Here is a 21,039-nt window from a genome sequence, read left to right as displayed (position 1 = left end):
TTGTGGTATGGGTCAGTAGATATTGGTGTTTGGTTATAGGTCAGTGGTATGGGTCAGTAGATATTGGTGTTTGGTTATAGGGCGGTGGTATGGGTCAGTAGATATTGGTGTTTGGTTATAGGGCGGTGATATGGGTCAGTAGATATTGGTGTTTGGTTATAGGTCGGTGGTATGGGTCAGTAGATATTGGTGTTTGGTTATAGGGCGGTGGTATGGGTCAGTAGATATTGGTGTTTGGTTATAGGTCAGTGGTATGGGTCAGTAGATATTGGTGTTTGGTTATAGGGCGGTGGTATGGGTCAGTAGATATTGGTGTTTGGTTATAGGGCGGTGGTATGGGTCAGTAGATATGGGTGTTTGGTTATAGGTCAGTGGTATGGGTCAGTAGATATTGGTGTTTGGTTATAGGTTGTGGTATGGGTCAGTAGATAATGGTGTTTGGTTATAGGGCGGTGGTATGGGTCAGTAGATATTGGTGTTTGGTTATAGGTCAGTGGTATGGGTCAGTAGATATTGGTGTTTGGTTATAGGGCGGTGGTATGGGTCAGTAGATATTGGTGTTTGGTTATAGGTCAGTGGTATGGGTCAGTAGATATTGGTGTTTGGTTATAGGGCGGTGGTATGGGTCAGTAGATATTGGTGTTTGGTTATAGGTCAGTGGTATGGGTCAGTCGATATTGGTGTTTGGTTTTAGGGCGGTGGTATGGGTCAGTAGATATTGGTGTTTGGTTATAGGTCAGTGGTATGAGTCAGTAGATATTGGTGTTTGGTTATAGGTCGGTGGTATGGGTCAGTAGATATTGGTGTTTGGTTATAGGTCAGTGGTATGGGTCAGTAGATATGGGTGTTTGGTTATAGGTTGTGGTATGGGTCAGTAGATATGGGTGTTTGGTTATAGGTTGTGGTATGGGTCAGTAGATATGGGTGTTTGGTTATAGGTCAGTGGTATGGGTCAGTAGATATGGGTGTTTGGTTATAGGTTGTGGTATGGGTCAGTAGATATGGGTGTTTGGTTATAGGTTGTGGTATGGGTCAGTAGATATTGGTGTTTGGTTATAGGTCGGTGGTATGGGTCAGTAGATATTGGTGTTTGGTTATAGGTCAGTGGTATCGGTCAGTAGATATGGGTGTTTGGTTATAGGTTGTGGTATGGGTCAGTAGATATGGGTGTTTGGTTATAGGTTGTGGTATGGGTCAGTAGATATGGGTGTTTGGTTATAGGTCAGTGGTATGGGTCAGTAGATATAGGTGTTTGGTTATAGGTTGGTGGTATGGGTCAGTAGATATTGGTGTTTGGTTATAGGTCAGTGGTATGGGTCAGTAGATATTGGTGTTTGGTTATAGGGCGGTGGTATGGGTCAGTAGATATTGGTGTTTGGTTATAGGTCAGTGGTATGGGTCAGTCGATATTGGTGTTTGGTTTTAGGGCGGTGGTATGGGTCAGTAGATATTGGTGTTTGGTTATAGGTCAGTGGTATGAGTCAGTAGATATTGGTGTTTGGTTATAGGTCGGTGGTATGGGTCAGTAGATATTGGTGTTTGGTTATAGGTCAGTGGTATGGGTCAGTAGATATGGGTGTTTGGTTATAGGTTGTGGTATGGGTCAGTAGATATGGGTGTTTGGTTATAGGTTGTGGTATGGGTCAGTAGATATGGGTGTTTGGTTATAGGTCAGTGGTATGGGTCAGTAGATATGGGTGTTTGGTTATAGGTTGTGGTATGGGTCAGTAGATATGGGTGTTTGGTTATAGGTTGTGGTATGGGTCAGTAGATATTGGTGTTTGGTTATAGGTCGGTGGTATGGGTCAGTAGATATTGGTGTTTGGTTATAGGTCAGTGGTATCGGTCAGTAGATATGGGTGTTTGGTTATAGGTTGTGGTATGGGTCAGTAGATATGGGTGTTTGGTTATAGGTTGTGGTATGGGTCAGTAGATATGGGTGTTTGGTTATAGGTCAGTGGTATGGGTCAGTAGATATAGGTGTTTGGTTATAGGTTGTGGTATGGGTCAGTAGATATGGGTGTTTGGTTATAGGTCGGTGGTATGGGTCAGTAGATATTGGTGTTTGGTTATAGGTCGGTGGTATGGGTCAGTAGATATTGGTGTTTGGTTATAGGTCAGTGGTATGGGTCAGTAGATATGGGTGTTTGGTTATAGGTTGTGGTATGGGTCAGTAGATATGGGTGTTTGGTTATAGGTTGTGGTATGGGTCAGTAGATATCGGTGTTTGGTTATAGGTTGTGGTATGGGTCAGTAGATATTGGTGTTTGGTTATAGGTCGGTGGTATGGGTCAGTAGATATTGGTGTTTGGTTATAGGTCGGGGGTATGGGTCAGTAGATATTGGTGTTTGGTTATAGGTCGGGGGTATGGGTCAGTAGATATGGGTGTTTGGTTATAGGTTGTGGTATGGGTCAGTAGATATGGGTGTTTGGTTATAGGTCAGTGGTATGGGTCAGTAGATATGGGTGTTTGGTTATAGGTCGGTGGTATGGGTCAGTAGATATTGGTGTTTGGTTATAGGTCAGTGGTATGGGTCAGTAGATATGGGTGTTTGGTCATAGGTCAGTGGTATGGGTCAGTAGATATGGGTGTTTGGTTATAGGGTGGTGGTATGGGTCAGTAGATATTGGTGTTTGGTTATAAGTCGGTGGTATGGGTCAGTAGATATTGGTGTTTGGTTATAGGTCAGTAGATATGGGTCACTGGTTATAGGTTGTGGTATGGGTCAGTAGATATTGGTGTTTGGTTATAGGTTGTGGTATGGGTCAGTATATATTGGTGTTTGGTTATAGGTCAGTGGTATGGGTCAGTAGATATGGGTCACTGGTTATAGGTTGTGGTATGGGTCAGTAGATATTGGTGTTTGGTTATAGGTTGTGGTATGGGTCAGTAGATATGGGTGTTTGGTTATAGGTCAGTGGTATGGGTCAGTAGATATGGGTCACTGGTTATAGGTTGTGGTATGGGTCAGTAGATATTGGTGTTTGGTTATAGGGCGGTGGTATGGGTCAGTAGATATGGGTCACTGGTTATAGGTTGTGGTATGGGTCAGTAGATATGGGTGTTTGGTTATAGGTCGGTGGTATGGGTCAGTAGATATTGGTGTTTGGTTATAGGGCGGTGGTATGGGTCAGTAGATATGGGTGTTTGGTTATAGGGCGGTGGTATGGGTCAGTAGATATTGGTGTTTGGTTATAGGTCGGTGGTATGGGTCAGTAGATATTGGTGTTTGGTTTTAGGTTGTGGTATGGGTCAGTAAATATGGGTGTTTGGTTATAGGTTGTGGTATGGGTCAGTAGATATTGGTGTTTGGTTATAGGTCGGTGGTATGGGTCAGTAGATATTGGTGTTTGGTTATAGGTCAGTGGTATGGGTCAGTAGATATGGGTCACTGGTTATAGGTCGGTGGTATGGGTCAGTAGATATGGGTGTTTGGTTATAGGGCGGTGGTATGGGTCAGTAGATATGGGTCACTGGTTATAGGTTGTGGTATGGGTCAGTAGATATTGGTGTTTGGTTATAGGGCGGTGGTATGGGTCAGTAGATATGGGTCACTGGTTATAGGTTGTGGTATGGGTCAGTAGATATTGGTGTTTGGTTATAGGTCAGTGGTATGGGTCAGTAGATATTGGTGTTTGGTTATAGGGCGGTGGTATGGGTCAGTAGATATTGGTGTTTGGTTATAGGTTGTGGTATGGGTCAGTAGATATTGGTGTTTGGTTATAGGTCAGTGGTATGGGTCAGTAGATATTGGTGTTTGGTTATAGGGCGGTGGTATGGGTCAGTAGATATGGGTCACTGGTTATAGGTCAGTGGTATGGGTCAGTAGATATTGGTGTTTGGTTATAGGGCGGTGGTATGGGTCAGTAGATATTGGTGTTTGGTTATAGGTCGGTGGTATGGGTCAGTAGATATTGGTGTTTGGTTATAGAGCGGTGGTATGGGTCAGTAGATATTGGTGTTTGGTTATAGGTCAGTGGTATGGGTCAGTAGATATTGGTGTTTGGTTATAGGTCGGTGGTATGGGTCAGTAGATATTGGTGTTTGGTTATAGGTCAGTGGTATGGGTCAGTAGATATTGGTGTTTGGTTATAGGGCGGTGGTATGGGTCAGTAGATATTGGTGTTTGGTTATAGGTTGTGGTATGGGTCAGTAGATAATGGTGTTTGGTTATAGGGCGGTGGTATGGGTCAGTAGATATTGGTGTTTGGTTGTAGGTCAGTGGTATGGGTCAGTAGATATTGGTGTTTGGTTATAGGTCGGTGGTATGGGTCAGTAGATATTGGTGTTTGGTTATAGGTCAGTGGTATGGGTCAGTAGATATGGGTCACTGGTTATAGGTTGTGGTATGGGTCAGTAGATATGGGTGTTTGGTTATAGGTCAGTGGTATGGGTCAGTAGATATTGGTGTTTGGTTATAGGTCAGTGGTATGAGTCAGTAGATATTGGTGTTTGGTTATAGGTCGGTGGTATGGGTCAGTAGATATTGGTGTTTGGTTATAGGTCAGTGGTATGGGTCAGTAGATATGGGTCACTGGTTATAGGTTGTGGTATGGGTCAGTAGATATGGGTGTTTGGTTATAGGTCAGTGGTATGGGTCAGTAGATATTGGTGTTTGGTTATAGGTCGGTGGTATGGGTCAGTAGATATGGGTGTTTGGTTATAGGGCGGTGGTATGGGTCAGTAGATATTGGTGTTTGGTTATAGGTCGGTGGTATGGGTCAGTAGATATTGGTGTTTGGTTATAGGGCGGTGGTATGGGTCAGTAGATATGGGTGTTTGGTTATAGGTCAGTGGTATGGGTCAGTAGATATGGGTGTTTGGTTATAGGTCAGTGGTATGGGTCAGTAGATATGGGTCACTGGTTATAGGTTGTGGTATGGGTCAGTAGATATGGGTGTTTGGTTATAGGTCAGTGGTATGGGTCAGTAGATATGGGTGTTTGGTTATAGGTCAGTGGTATGGGTCAGTAGATATTGGTGTTTGGTTATAGGTCAGTGGTATGGGTCAGTAGATATGGGTCACTGGTTATAGGTTGTGGTATGGGTCAGTAGATATTGGTGTTTGGTTATAGGTCAGTGGTATGGGTCAGTAGATATGGGTCACTGGTTATAGGTTGTGGTATGGGTCAGTAGATATTGGTGTTTGGTTATAGGTCAGTGGTATGGGTCAGTAGATATTGGTGTTTGGTTATAGGTCAGTGGTATGGGTCAGTAGATATTGGTGTTTGGTTATAGGTCGGTGGTATGGGTCAGTAGATATGGGTGTTTGGTTATAGGTCAGTGGTATGGGTCAGTAGATATTGGTGTTTGGTTATAGTTCGGTGGTATGGGTCAGTAGATATGGGTGTTTGGTTATAGGTCAGTGGTATGGGTCAGTAGATATGGGTGTTTGGTTATAGGTCGGTGGTATGGGTCAGTAGATATGGGTGTTTGGTTATAGGTCGGTGGTATGGGTCAGTAGATATTGGTGTTTGGTTATAGGTTGTGGTATGGGTCAGTAGATATGGGTGTTTGGTTATAGGTTGTGGTATGGGTCAGTAGATATGGGTGTTTGGTTATAGGTCAGTGGTATGGGTCAGTAGATATTGGTGTTTGGTTATAGGTCAGTGGTATGGGTCAGTAGATATGGGTGTTTGGTTATAGGTCAGTGGTATGGGTCAGTAGATATTGGTGTTTGGTTATAGGTCGGTGGTATGGGTCAGTAGATATTGGTGTTTGGTTATAGGTCAGTGGTATGGGTCAGTAGATATGGGTGTTTGGTTATAGGTCAGTGGTATGGGTCAGTAGATATGGGTGTTTGGTTATAGGTCAGTGGTATGGGTCAGTAGATATTGGTGTTTGGTTATAGGGCGGTGGTATGGGTCAGTAGATATTGGTGTTTGGTTATAGGTCAGTGGTATGGGTCAGTAGATATTGGTGTTTGGTTATAGTTCGGTGGTATGGGTCAGTAGATATTGGTGTTTGGTTATAGGTCGTTGGTATGGGTCAGTAGATATTGGTGTTTGGTTATAGGTTGTGGTATGGGTCAGTAGATATTGGTGTTTGGTTATAGGGCGGTGGTATGGGTCAGTAGATATGGGTCACTGGTTATAGGTCGGTGGTATGGGTCAGTAGGTATTGGTGTTTGGTTACAGGTTGTGGTATGGGTCAGTATATACAGGTCTTTGGTTATAGGTCGGTGGTATGGGTCAGTAGATATTGGTGTTTGGTTATAGGTCGGTGGTATGGGTCAGTAGATATTGGTGTTTGGTTATAGGTCAGTGGTATGGGTCAGTAGATATTGGTGTTTGGTTATAGGGCGGTGGTATGGGTCAGTAGATATTGGTGTTTGGTTATAGGTTGTGGTATGGGTCAGTAGATAAGGGTGTTTGGTTACAGGTTGTGGTATGGGTCAGTAGATATGGGTGTTTGGTTATAGGTCGGTGGTATGGGTCAGTATATACAGGTCTTTGGTTATAGGTCAGTGGTATGGGTCAGTAGATATTGGTGTTTGGTTATAGGGCGGTGGTATGGGTCAGTAGATATTGGTGTTTGGTTATAGGTTGTGGTATGGGTTAGTAGATGTGAGTTTTTGGGTGTAAGTTGGTGGTATGGGTCAGTAGATATGGGTGTTTGGTTATAGGTCTGTGGTATGGGTCAGTATATACAGGTCTTTGGTTATAGGTTGGTGGTATGGGTCAGTATATACAGGTCTTTGGTTATAGGTTGGTGGTATGGGTCAGTATATACAGGTCTTTGGTTATAGGTCAGTGGTATGGGTCAGTAGATATTGGTGTTTGGTTATAGGGCGGTGGTATGGATCAGAAGATATTGGTGTTTGGTTATAGGTCGGTGGTATGGGTCAGTAGATATTGGTGTTTGGTTATAGGGCGGTGGTATGGGTCAGTAGATATGGGTCACTGGTTATAGGTCAGTGGTATGGGTCAGTAGATATTGGTGTTTGGTTATAGGTCGGTGGTATGGGTCAGTAGATATTGGTGTTTGGTTATAGGTCAGTGGTATGGGTCAGTAGATATTGGTGTTTGGTTATAGGTCGGTGGTATGGGTCAGTAGATATTGGTGTTTGGTTATAGGGCGGTGGTATGGGTCAGTACATATGGGTCACTGGTTATAGGTCAGTGGTATGGGTCAGTAGATATTGGTGTTTGGTTATAGGTCGGTGGTATGGGTCAGTAGATATTGGTGTTTGGTTATAGGTCAGTGGTATGGGTCAGTAGATATTGGTGTTTGGTTATAGGTCAGTGGTATGGGTCAGTAGATATTGGTGTTTGGTTATAGGTCAGTGGTATGGGTCAGTAGATATTGGTGTTTGGTTATAGGTTGTGGTATGGGTCAGTAGATATTGGTGTTTGGTTATAGGTCGGTGGTATGGGTCAGTAGATATTGGTGTTTGGTTATAGGTCGGTGGTATGGGTCAGTAGATATTGGTGTTTGGTTATAGGGCGGTGGTATGGGTCAGTAGATATTGGTGTTTGGTTATAGGGTGGTGGCATGGGTCAGTAGATATTGGTGTTTGGTTATAGGTCGGTGGTATGGGTCAGTAGATATTGGTGTTTGGTTATAGGTCAGTGGTATGGGTCAGTAGATATTGGTGTTTGGTTATAGGTCAGTGGTATGGGTCAGTAGATATTGGTGTTTGGTTATAGGGCGGTGGTATGGGTCAGTAGATATGGGTCACTGGTTATAGGTCAGTGGTATGGGTCAGTAGATATTGGTGTTTGGTTATAGGTCAGTGGTATGGGTCAGTAGATATGGGTCACTGGTTTTAGGTTGGTGGTATGGGTCAGTAGATATTGGTGTTTGGTTATAGGTCAGTGGTATGGGTCAGTAGATATGGGTGTTTGGTTATAGGTCAGTGGTATGGGTCAGTAGATATGGGTCACTGGTTATAGGTCGGTGGTATGGGTCAGTAGATATGGGTCACTGGTTATAGGTCGGTTGTATGGGTCAGTAGATATGGGTCACTGGTTATAGGTCGGTGGTATGGGTCAGTAGATATTGGTGTTTGGTTATAGGGCGGTGGTATGGGTCAGTAGATATGGGTCACTGGTTATAGGTCGGTGGTATGGGTCAGTAGATATTGGTGTTTGGTTATAGGTCGGTGGTATGGGTCAGTAGATATGGGTCACTGGTTTTAGGTTGGTGGTATGGGTCAGTAGATATTGGTGTTTGGTTATAGGTCGGTGGTATGGGTCAGTAGATATTGGTGTTTGGTTATAGCTCGGTGGTATGGGTCAGTAGATATGGGTCACTGGTTTTAGGTTGGTGGTATGGGTCAGTAGATATTGGTGTTTGGTTATAGGTCAGTGGTATGGGTCAGTAGATATGGGTGTTTGGTTATAGGTCAGTGGTATGGGTCAGTAGATATGGGTCACTGGTTATAGGTCGGTGGTATGGGTCAGTAGATATGGGTCACTGGTTATAGGTCGGTGGTATGGGTCAGTAGATAGTGGTGTTTGGTTATAGGGCGGTGGTATGGGTCAGTAGATATGGGTCACTGGTTATAGGTCGGTGGTATGGGTCAGTAGATATTGGTGTTTGGTTATAGGTCGGTGGTATGGGTCAGTAGATATGGGTCACTGGTTTTAGGTTGGTGGTATGGGTCAGTAGATATTGGTGTTTGGTTATAGGTCGGTGGTATGGGTCAGTAGATATTGGTGTTTGGTTATAGGTCGGTGGTATGGGTCAGTAGATATTGGTGTTTGGTTATAGGGCGGTGGTATGGGTCAGTAGATATTGGTGTTTGGTTATAGGTCAGTGGTATGGGTCAGTAGATATTGGTGTTTGGTTATAGGGCGGTGGTATGGGTCAGTAGATATTGGTTTTTGGTTATAGGTCAGTGGTATGGGTCAGTAGATATTGGTGTTTGGTTATAGGTCAGTGGTATGGGTCAGTAGATATGTGTGTTTGGTTATAGGTTGTGGTATGGGTCAGTAGATATGTGTGTTTGGTTATAGGTTGTGGTATGGGTCAGTAGATATTGGTGTTTGGTTATAGGGCGGTGGTATGGGTCAGTAGATATTGGTGTTTGGTTATAGGTTGTGGTATGGGTCAGTAGATATTGGTGTTTGGTTATAGGTCAGTGGTATGGGTCAGTAGATATTGGTGTTTGGTTATAGGGCGGTGGTATGGGTCAGTAGATATTGGTGTTTGGTTATAGGTTGTGGTATGGGTCAGTAGATATTGGTGTTTGGTTATAGGTCAGTGGTATGGGTCAGTAGATATTGGTGTTTGGTTATAGGTTGGTGGTATGGGTCAATAGATATGGGTGTTTGGTTATAGGTTGTGGTATGGGTCAGTAGATATTGGTGTTTGGTTATAGGTCAGTGGTATGGGTCAGTAGATATGGTTGTTTGGTTACAGGTTGTGGTATGGGTCAGTACTAGATATGGGTCATTGATTATAGGTTGTGGTATGGGTTAGTAGATATGGGTGTTTGGTTACAGGTTGTGGTATGGGTCATTATATACACGTCTTTGGTTATAGGTCAGTGGTATGGGTCAGTAGATATGGGTGTTTGGTTATAGGTTGTGGTATGGGTCAGTAAATATTGGTGTTTGGTTATAGGTCAGTGCTATGGGTCAGTAGATATTGGTGTTTGGTTATAGGGCGGTGGTATGGGTCAATAGATATTGGTGTTTGGTTATAGGGCGATGGTATGGGTCAGTAGATATTGGTGTTTGGTTATAGGGCGGTGGTATGGGTTAGTAGATATTGGTGTTTGGTTATAGGTTGGTGGTATGTGTCAGTAGATATTGGGGTTTGGTTATAGGTTGGTGGTATGTGTCAGTAGATATTGGTGTTTGGTTATAGGGCGGTGGTATGGGTTAGTAGATATTGGTGTTTGGTTATAGGTTGGTGGTATGTGTCAGTAGATATTGGTGTTTGGTTATAGGGCGGTGGTATGGGTTAGTAGATATTGGTGTTTGGTTATAGGTTGGTGGTATGGGTCAGTAAATATTGGGGTTTGGTTATAGGTCGGTGGTATGGGTCAGTAGATATTGGTGTTTGGTTATAGGGCGGTGGTATGGGTCAGTAGATATTGGTGTTTGGTTATAGGGCGTTGGTATGGGTCAGTAGATATTGGTGTTTGGTTATAGGTCGGTGGTATGGGTCAGTAGATATTGGTGTTTGGTTATAGGGCGGTGGTATGGGTCAGTAGATATTGGTGTTTGGTTATAGGGCGGTGGTATGGGTCAGTAGATATTGGTGTTTGGTTATAGGGCGGTGGTATGGGTCAGTAGATATTGGTGTTTGGTTATAGGGCGGTGGTATGGGTCAGTAGATATTGGTGTTTGGTTATAGGGCGGTGGTATGGGTCAGTAGATATTGGTGTTTGGTTATAGGGCGGTGGTATGGGTCAGTAGATATTGGTGTTTGGTTATAGGGCGGTGGTATGGGTCAGTAGATATTGGTGTTTGGTTATAGGTCAGTGGTATGGGTCAGTAGATATGGGTGTTTGGTTATAGGTTGGTGGTATGGGTCAGTAGATATTGGTGTTTGGTTATAGGGCGGTGGTATGGGTCAGTAGATATTGGTGTTTGGTTATAGGGCGGTGGTATGGGTCAGTAGATATTGGTGTTTGGTTATAGGTCAGTGGTATGGGTCAGTAGATATTGGTGTTTGGTTATAGGTTGGTGGTATGGGTCAGTAGATATTGGTGTTTGGTTATAGGTCAGTGGTATGGGTCAGTAGATATGGGTGTTTGGTTATAGGGCGGTGGTATGGGTCAGTAGATATGGGTGTTTGGTTACAGGTTGTGGTATGGGTCAGTACTAGATATGGGTCATTGATTATAGGTTGTGGTATGGGTCAGTAGATATTGGTGTTTGGTTATAGGGCGGTGGTATGGGTCAGTAGATATGGGTGTTTGGTTATAGGGCGGTGGTATGGGTCAGTAGATATGGGTGTTTGGTTATAGGTCAGTGGTATGGGTCAGTAGATATGGGTGTTTGGTTACAGGTTGTGGTATGGGTCAGTACTAGATATGGGTCATTGATTATAGGTTGTGGTATGGGTCAGTAGATATTGGTGTTTGGTTATAGATCGGTGGTATGGGTCAGTAGATATTGGTGTTTGGTTATAGGTCAGTGGTATGGGTCAGTAGATATGGGTGTTTGGTTACAGGTTGTGGTATGGGTCAGTACTAGATATGGGTCATTGATTATAGGTTGTGGTATGGGTCAGTAGATATTGGTGTTTGGTTATAGGTCGGTGGTATGGGTCAGTAGATATGGGTCATTGATTATAGGTTGTGGTATGGGTCAGTAGATATTGGTGTTTGGTTATAGGGCGGTGGTATTGGTCAGTAGATATGGGTGTTTGGTTATAGGGCGGTGGTATGGGTCAGTAGATATGGGTGTTTGGTTATAGGTCAGTGGTATGGGTCAGTAGATATGGGTGTTTGGTTATAGGTTGGTGGTATGGGTCAGTAGATATTGGTGTTTGGTTATAGGGCGGTGGTATGGGTCAGTAGATATTGGTGTTTGGTTATAGGGCGGTGGTATGGGTCAGTAGATATTGGTGTTTGGTTATAGGTCAGTGGTATGGGTCAGTAGATATTGGTGTTTGGTTATAGGTTGGTGGTATGGGTCAGTAGATATTGGTGTTTGGTTATAGGTTGGTGGTATGGGTCAGTAGATATTGGTGTTTGGTTATAGGTCAGTGGTATGGGTCAGTACTAGATATGGGTCATTGATTATAGGTTGTGGTATGGGTCAGTAGATATTGGTGTTTGGTTATAGGGCGGTGGTATGGGTCAGTAGATATGGGTGTTTGGTTACAGGTTGTGGTATGGGTCAGTACTAGATATGGGTCATTGATTATAGGTTGTGGTATGGGTCAGTAGATATTGGTGTTTGGTTATAGGTCGGTGGTATGGGTCAGTAGATATGGGTCATTGATTATAGGTTGTGGTATGGGTCAGTAGATATTGGTGTTTGGTTATAGGGCGGTGGTATGGGTCAGTAGATATGGGTGTTTGGTTATAGGGCGGTGGTATTGGTCAGTAGATATTGGTGTTTGGTTATAGGGCGGTGGTATGGGTCAGTAGATATGGGTGTTTGGTTATAGGTCAGTGGTATTGGTCAGTAGATATTGGTGTTTGGTTATAGGTCAGTGGTATGGGTCAGTAGATATGGGTCACTGGTTATAGGTTGTGGTATGGGTCAGTAGATATTGGTGTTTGGTTATAGGTCAGTGGTATGGGTCAGTAGATATTGGTGTTTGGTTATAGGGCGGTGGTATGGGTCAGTAGATATTGGTGTTTGGTTATAGGTCGGTGGTATGGGTCAGTAGATATTGGTGTTTGGTTATAGGGCGGTGGTATGGGTCAGTAGATATTGGTGTTTGGTTATAGGTCTGTGGTATGGGTCAGTAGATATTGGTGTTTGGTTTTAGGTTGTGGTATGGGTCAGTAGATATTGGTGTTTGGTTATAGGTCGGTGGTATGGGTCAGTAGATATTGGTGTTTGGTTTTAGGTTGTGGTATGGGTCAGTAGATATTGGTGTTTGGTTATAGGTCGGTGGTATGGGTCAGTAGATATTGGTGTTTGGTTTTAGGTTGTGGTATGGGTCAGTAGATATTGGTGTTTGGTTATAGGTTGTGGTATGGGTCAGTAGATATTGGTGTTTGGTTATAATAATAATAATAATAATAATTTTATTTATATAGCGCCAACATATTCCGCAGCGCTTTACAAATTATAGAGGGGACTTGTACAGACAATAGACATTACAGCATAACAGAAATACAGTTCAAAACAGATACCAGGAGGAGTGAGGGTCCTGCTGCTCGCAAGCTTACAAACTATGGGGAAAAGGGGAGACACGAGAGGTGGATGGTAACAATTGCTTTAGTTATTCGGACCAGCTATAGTGTAAGGCTCAGGTGTTCATGTAAAGCTGCATGAACCAGTTACCTGCCTAAGTATGTAGCAGTACAGACACAGAGGGCTAATACTGCATAAAGTGTATGAGAACATGATGCGAGGAACCTTTTTTTTTTTTTTTTTTTTTAATTATAAATAGGCCACACAGGGATCGTTAGGTTAATGCATTGAGACGGTAGGCCAGTCTGAACAAATGAGTTTTTAGGGCACGCTTAAAACTGTGGGGATTGGGGATTAATCGTATTAACCTAGGTAGTGCATTCCAAAGAATCGGCGCAGCACGTGTAAAGTCTTGGAGACGGGAGTGGGAGGTTCTGATTATTGAGGATGCTAACCTGAGGTCATTAGCGGAGCGGAGGGCACGGGTAGGGTGGTAGACTGATACCAGGGAGGAGATGTAGGGTGGTGCTGAGCCATGGAGTGCTTTGTGGATGAGGGTAGTAGTTTTGTACTGGATTCTGGAGTGGATGGGTAGCCAGTGTAATGACTGGCACAGGGTAGAGGCATCGGTGTAACGGTTGGTGAGGAATATGATCCTGGCTGCAGCATTCAGGACAGATTGGAGCGGGGAGAGTTTTGCAAGAGGGAGACCGATTAGTAGAGAGTTACGATAGTCCAGACGAGAATGAATAAGTGAAACAGTCAGAGTTTTTGCAGAGTCGAAATTAAGAAAAGGGCGAATTCTAGAAATGTTTTTGAGATGCAGGTAAGAAGAGCGAGCCAGTGATCGGATGTAGGGGGTGAATGAAAGGTCAGAATCAAGGATGACCCCAAGGCAGCGGGCATGTTGCTTTGGAGTAATGGTGGAACCGCACACGGAGATGGCAATGTCAGGCAAAGGTAGGTTAGTAGAGGGAGAGAACACGAGGAGTTCAGTTTTTGACAGGTTTAGTTTCAGGTTTATAGGTCAGTGGTATGGGTCAGTAGATATGGGTGTTTGGTTTTAGGTTGTGGTATGGGTCAGTAGATATGGGTCACTGGTTATAGGTTGTGTTATGGGTCAGTAGATATGGGTGTTTGGTTATAGGTCAGTGGTATGGGTCAGTAGATATTGGTGTTTGGTTATAGGGCGGTGGTATGGGTCAGTAGATATGGGTGTTTGGTTATAGGTCAGTGGTATGGGTCAGTAGATATGGGTCACTGGTTATAGGTTGTGGTATGGGTCAGTAGATATGGGTGTTTGGTTATAGGTCGGTGGTATGGGTCAGTAGATATTGGTGTTTGGTTATAGGTCGGTGGTATGGGTCAGTAGATATTGGTGTTTGGTTATAGTGTGGTGGTATGGGTCAGTAGATATGGGTGTTTGGTTATAGGGTGGTGGTATGGGTCAGTAGATATGGGTGTTTGGTTATAGGTCAGTGGTATGGGTCAGTAGATATTGGTGTTTGGTTATAGGGCGGTGGTATGGGTCAGTAGATATTGGTGTTTGGGCACCGGTGCTCAGGAAGGATATAATGGAACTAGAGAGAGTACAAAGGAGGGCAACAAAATTAATAAAGGGGATGGGAGAACTACAATACCCAGATAGATTAGCGAAATTAGGATTATTTAGTCTAGAAAAAAGACGACTGAGGGGCGATCTAATAACCATGTATAAGTATATAAGGGGACAATACAAATATCTCGCTGAGGATCTGTTTATACCAAGGAAGGTGACGGGCACAAGGGGGCATTCTTTGCGTCTGGAGGAGAGAAGGTTTTTCCACCAACATAGAAGAGGATTCTTTACTGTTAGGGCAGTGAGAATCTGGAATTTCTTGCCTGAGGAGGTGGTGATGGCGAACTCAGTCGAGGGGTTCAAGAGAGGCCTGGATGTCTTCCTGAAGCAGAACAATATTGTATCATACAATTATTAGGTTCTGTAGAAGGACGTAAATCTGGGGATTTATTATGATGGAATATAGGCTGAACTGGATGGACAAATGTCTTTTTTCGGCCTTAATAACTATGTTACTATGTTACTATGTTTGGTTATAGGTTGTGGTATGGGTCAGTAGATATGGGTCACTGGTTATAGGTTGTGGTATGGGTCAGTAGATATGGGTCACTGGTTATAGGTTGTGGTATGGGTCAGTACTAGATATGGGTCATTGATTATAGGTTGTGGTATGGGTCAGTAGATATGGGTGTTTGGTTATAGGTCAGTGGTATGGGTCAGTAGATATTGGTGTTTGGTTATAGGGCGGTGGTATGGGTCAGTAGATATTGGTGTTTGGTTATAGGGCGGTGGTATGGGTCAGTAGATATGGGTCATTGATTATAGGTTGTGGTATGGGTCAGTAGATATGGGTGTTTGGTTATAGGTTGGTGGTATGGGTCAGTAGATATTGGTGTTTGGTTATAGGTTGTGGTATGGGTCAGTAGATATTGGTGTTTGGTTATAGGTTGTAGTATGGGTTAGTAGATGTGAGTTTTTGGGTGTAAGTTGGTGGTATGGGTCAGTAGATATGGGTGTTTGGTTACAGGTTGTGGTATGGGTCAGTAGATATTGGTCTTTGGTTATAGGTTGGGGGTTTGGATCAGTAGATATTGGTGTTTGGTTATTGGTCGGTGGTATGGGTCAGTAGATATTGGTGTTTGGTTATAGGGCGGTGGTATGGGTCAGTAGATATTGGTGTTTGGTTATAGGTCGGTGGTATGGGTCAGTAGATATTGGTGTTTGGTTATTGGTCGGTGGTATGGGTCAGTAGATATTGGTGTTTGGTTATTGGTCGGTGGTATGGGTCAGTAGATATTGGTGTTTGGTTATAGGTCGGTGGTATGGGTCAGTAGATATTGGTGTTTGGTTATAGGGCGGTGGTATGGGTCAGTAGATATTGGTGTTTTGTTTTAGGTTGGTGGTATGGGTCAGTAGATATTGGTGTTTGGTTATAGGTCGGTGGTATGGGTCAGTAGATATTGGTGTTTGGTTATAGGTCAGTGGTATGGGTCAGTAGATATTGGTGTTTGGTTATAGGTCAGTGGTATGGGTCAGTAGATATGGGTGTTTGGTTATAGGGTGGTGGTATGGGTCAGTAGATATTGGTGTTTGGTTATAGGGTGGTGGTATGGGTCAGTAGATATTGGTGTTTGGTTATAGGTCGGTGGTATGGGTCAGTAGATATTGGTGTTTGGTTATAGGTCGGTGGTATGGGTCAGTAGATATTGGTGTTTGGTTATAGGTCGGTGGTATGGGTCAGTAGATATTGGTGTTTGGTTATAGGTCGGTGGTATGGGTCAGTAGATATGGGTGTTTGGTTATAGGTTGGTGGTATGTGTCAGTAGATGTTGGTGTTTGGTTATAGGTTGTGGTATGGGTCAGTAGATATTGGTGTTTGGTTATAGGTCGGTGGTATGGGTCAGTAGATATTGGTGTTTGGTTATAGGTCGGTGGTATGGGTCAGTAGATATTGGTGTTTGGTTATAGGTTGGTGGTATGGGTCAGTAGATATTGGTGTTTGGTTATAGGTTGGTGGTATGGGTCAGTAGATATTGGTGTTTGGTTATAGGTCAGTGGTATGGGTCAGTAGATATTGGTGTTTGGTTATAGGTTGGTGGTATGGGTCAGTAGATATTGGTGTTTGGTTATAGGTCAGTGGTATGGGTCAGTAGATAAGGGTGTTTGGTTACAGGTTGTGGTATGGGTCAGTACTAGATATGGGTCATTGATTATAGGTTGTGGTATGGGTCAGTAGATATTGGTGTTTGGTTATAGGGCGGTGGTATGGGTCAGTAGATATGGGTGTTTGGTTATAGGGCGGTGGTATGGGTCAGTAGATATGGGTGTTTGGTTATAGGTCAGTGGTATGGGTCAGTAGATATGGGTGTTTGGTTACAGGTTGTGGTATGGGTCAGTACTAGATATGGGTCATTGATTATAGGTTGTGGTATGGGTCAGTAGATATTGGTGTTTGGTTATAGGTCGGTGGTATGGGTCAGTAGATATTGGTGTTTGGTTATAGGTCAGTGGTATGGGTCAGTAGATATGGGTGTTTGGTTGCAGGTTGTGGTATGGGTCAGTACTAGATATGGGTCATTGATTATAGGTTGTGGTATGGGTCAGTAGATATTGGTGTTTGGTTATAGGGCGGTGGTATGGGTCAGTAGATATGGGTGTTTGGTTATAGGGCGGTGGTATGGGTCAGTAGATATGGGTGTTTGGTTATATGTCAGTGGTATTGGTCAGTAGATATTGGTGTTTGGTTATAGGTCAGTGGTATGGGTCAGTAGATATGGGTCACTGGTTATAGGTTGTGGTATGGGTCAGTAGATATTGGTGTTTGGTTATAGGTCAGTGGTATGGGTCAGTAGATATTGGTGTTTGGTTATAGGTCGGTGGTATGGGTCAGTAGATATTGGTGTTTGGTTATAGGTCAGTGGTATGGGTCAGTAGATATTGGTGTTTGGTTATAGGTCGGTGGTATGGGTCAGTAGATATTGGTGTTTGGTTATAGGGCGGTGGTATGGGTCAGTAGATATTGGTGTTTGGTTTTAGGTTGTGGTATGGGTCAGTAGATATTGGTGTTTGGTTATAGGTCGGTGGTATGGGTCAGTAGATATTGGTGTTTGGTTTTAGGTTGTGGTATGGGTCAGTAGATATTGGTGTTTGGTTATAGGTCGGTGGTATGGGTCAGTAGATATTGGTGTTTGGTTTTAGGTTGTGGTATGGGTCAGTAGATATTGGTGTTTGGTTATAGGTCGGTGGTATGGGTCAGTAGATATTGGTGTTTGGTTTTAGGTTGTGGTATGGGTCAGTAGATATTGGTGTTTGGTTATAGGTTGTGGTATGGGTCAGTAGATATTGGTGTTTGGTTATAGGTCGGTGGTATGGGTCAGTAGATATTGGTGTTTGGTTATAGGGCGGTGGTATGGGTCAGTAGATATTGGTGTTTGGTTATAGGGCGGTGGTATGGGTCAGTAGATATTGGTGTTTGGTTATAGGGCGGTGGTATGGGTCAGTAGATATTGGTGTTTGGTTATAGGGCGGTGGTATGGGTCAGTAGATATTGGTGTTTGGTTATAGGGCGGTGGTATGGGTCAGTAGATATTGGTGTTTGGTTATAGGTCAGTGGTATGGGTCAGTAGATATGGGTGTTTGGTTATAGGTTGTGGTATGGGTCAGTAGATATTGGTGTTTGGTTATAGGTCGGTGGTATGGGTCAGTAGATATGGGTGTTTGGTTACAGGTTGTGGTATGGGTCAGTACTAGATATGGGTCATTGATTATAGGTTGTGGTATGGGTCAGTAGATTTGGGTGTTTGGTTACAGGTTGTGGTATGGGTCAGTACTAGATATGGGTCATTGATTATAGGTTGTGGTACGGGTCACTAGATATGGGTGTTTGGTTATAGGTTGGTGGTATGTGTCAGTAGATATTGGTGTTTGGTTATAGGTTGTGGTATGGGTCAGTAGATATTGGTGTTTGGTTATAGGTTGTGGTATGGGTCAGTAGATATTGGTGTTTGGTTATAGGTTGTAGTATGGGTTAGTAGATGTGAGTTTTTGGGTGTAAGTTGGTGGTATGGGTCAGTAGATATAGGTGTTTGGTTACAGGTTGTGGTATGGGTCAGTATATACAGGTCTTTGGTTATAGGTTGGTGTTTTGGATCAGTAGATATTGGTGTTTGGTTATAGGTCGGTGGTATGGGTCAGTAGATATTGGTGTTTGGTTATAGGTCGGTGGTATGGGTCAGTAGGTATGGGTCACTGGTTATAGGTCAGTGGTATGGGTCAGTAGATATTGGTGTTTGGTTATAGGTCGGTGGTATGGGTCAGTAGATATTGGTGTTTGGTTATTGGTCGGTGGTATGGGTCAGTAGATATTGGTGTTTGGTTATAGGTTGTGGTATGGGTCAGTAGATATTGGTGTTTGGTTATAGGTCGGTGGTATGGGTCAGTAGATATTGGTGTTTGGTTATAGGTCAGTGGTATGGGTCAGTAGATATGGGTCACTGGTTATAGGTTGTGGTATGGGTCAGTACTAGATATGGGTCATTGATTATAGGTTGTGGTATGGGTCAGTAGATATTGGTGTTTGGTTATAGGTCAGTGGTATGGGTCAGTAGATATGGGTCACTGGTTATAGGTCAGTGGTATGGGTCAGTACTAGATATGGGTCATTGATTATAGGTTGTGGTATGGGTCAGTAGATGTGGGTGTTTGGTTATAGGTTGTAGTATGGGTTAGTAGATGTGAGTTTTTGGGTGTAAGTTGGTGGTATGGGTCAGTATATACAGGTCTTTGGTTATAGGTTGGTGGTTTGGATCAGTAGATATGGGTGTTTGGTTTTAGGTTGTGGTATGGGTTAGTAGATATTGGTGTTTAGTTATAGGGCGGTGGTATGGGTCAGTAGATATGGGTCACTGGTTATAGGTTGTGGTATGGGTCAGTAGATATGCCTGTTTGGTTATAGGTTGTGGTATGGGTTAGTAGATATGGATGTTTGGTTATCGGGCGGTGGTATGGGTCATTAAATATGGGTCATTGGTTATAGGTAATGGTATGGGTCAGTAGTAGATATTGGTAATTGGTTATAGGTTGGTGGTATGGGTCAGTAGATATTGGTAATTGGTTATAGGTTGGTGGTATGGGTCAGTCGATATTGGTGTTTGGTTATAGGTCGGTGGTATGGGTCAGTAGATATGGGTGTTTGGTTATAGGTTGTTGTATGGGTTAGTAGATATGGGTGTTTGGTTATCGGGCGGTGGTATGGGTCATTAAATATGGGTCATTGGTTATAGGTAATGGTATGGGTCAGTAGTAGATATTGGTAATTGGTTATAGGTTGGTGGTATGGGTCAGTAGATATGGGTGTTTGGTTATAGGTCAGTGGTATGGGTCAGTAGATATGGGTGTTTGGTTATAGGTTGGTGGTATGGGTCAGTAGTAGATATTGGTAATTGGTTATAGGTTGGTGGTATGGGTCAGTAGATATGCCTGTTTGGTTATAGGTTGTGGGTCAGTATATACGGGTGTTTGGTTATAGGTTGGTGGTATGGGTCAGTACTAGATATTGATCATTGGTTGTAGGTTGGTGGCATGGATCAGTAGATACGGGTCACTGGGTATAGGTTGGTGGTGTGCGTTACTAGATATGGGTCTTTGGGTATAGATTGGTGAAATAGGTCAGTCCTAGATTGATGATTATAGGTCACTTTGTAATATGCATGGGTCCTCATTTTCCTTTATTTCTCTTGTTTCTATAGCATACACAATCTGCAGAGACATCTCATAAAACTCCTCAGATGGAAAAAGAGAAAAATAATGCTGATCCTCAAGAGACAACTGAAATGATTGCTGAGGAGACGAGCGAGATAGATGAAGTACCTCCCATCCTTCAGAGCTTTCTTTCCACCGTGAATACAAAAGACAAGTCACCTGTTGTGCCTGATACACGTCCACCTCTACTTCAGTCACCTCTGACCCAAAACCACAAGCAGGCAAGGTCCACAATGCTTCAGGTAAACGTGCAAGCACAAAAAGCTGAGCAATCCTGTACCATGGGGAGGTGATTGCATAGGGTTAATCTCTCTTGCTTCTACTGAATGTAAATCACAGCAGGACACAAGGTCTGTCTCTGTTCATCTCACCCTAAGTCATGTGTCCATCGAACTGACCCTAACTCACGTGTTTATCGTGCCCACCATAAATCACTTGTCTATCGAGCCTACCCGAAGTCACGTGTCTATTCAGCCCACCCTATATCACTTGTCTTTCGAGCCTGCTCTAAGTCATGTGTCTATCGAGGCCACCCTAAGTCACGTGTTCGTCGTCATTTGCCAGCTTGTGGAGCTATACAGCAGCATTCCATTCTGTCCAGTGCCCATCTCTGGTAGCTGTTATGGCTCTGCCTCTATCTCCGCTTATATTTTTCCTCCCAGTGGGTTGGTCTCATCCAGGAGTTTTACTTCTCTGGTGTTTCTGTTGGTCTAATCTAATACCTATGTGTTGATGTGGTTTGTCTTGTCCACATACCTAGGAGCCACTGGCCTTTACCACAGTCATCTAAGAATAGGTTCACCTGTCTCCAGCATCCTTAGATTTACTGTATCTGTGTTAGGAGGGTCTGTAGGACCACGAGCTGCCCATCCTCTATACCAAGGAGTCCAGCCGGACATAGTTTTCCACATACTAAGGCGCTGACTTTGCCTCTCACCTTGTTCTTG

At 43.5% G+C, this 21,039-nt stretch overlaps 1 protein-coding gene across 1 annotated transcript in view; it reads left to right on the top strand.

Annotated features, from left to right (window-relative positions):
• The window catches only part of WDR97 (WD repeat domain 97), a 519,753-nt gene that overhangs the window by 269,247 nt on the left and 229,467 nt on the right, over window positions 1-21,039 (top strand). The window contains exon 14 of the mRNA XM_069732096.1: window positions 20,080-20,334. Within this exon, the coding sequence (XP_069588197.1) occupies window positions 20,080-20,334 (255 nt within the window). The remainder of the gene's footprint in view (window positions 1-20,079; window positions 20,335-21,039) is intronic.

Source organism: Ranitomeya imitator, chromosome 6 (assembly GCF_032444005.1).
Source record: "Ranitomeya imitator isolate aRanImi1 chromosome 6, aRanImi1.pri, whole genome shotgun sequence".
NCBI lineage: Eukaryota > Metazoa > Chordata > Amphibia > Anura > Dendrobatidae > Ranitomeya > Ranitomeya imitator.
This window is presented reverse-complemented; position numbering and strand designations above follow the sequence as displayed.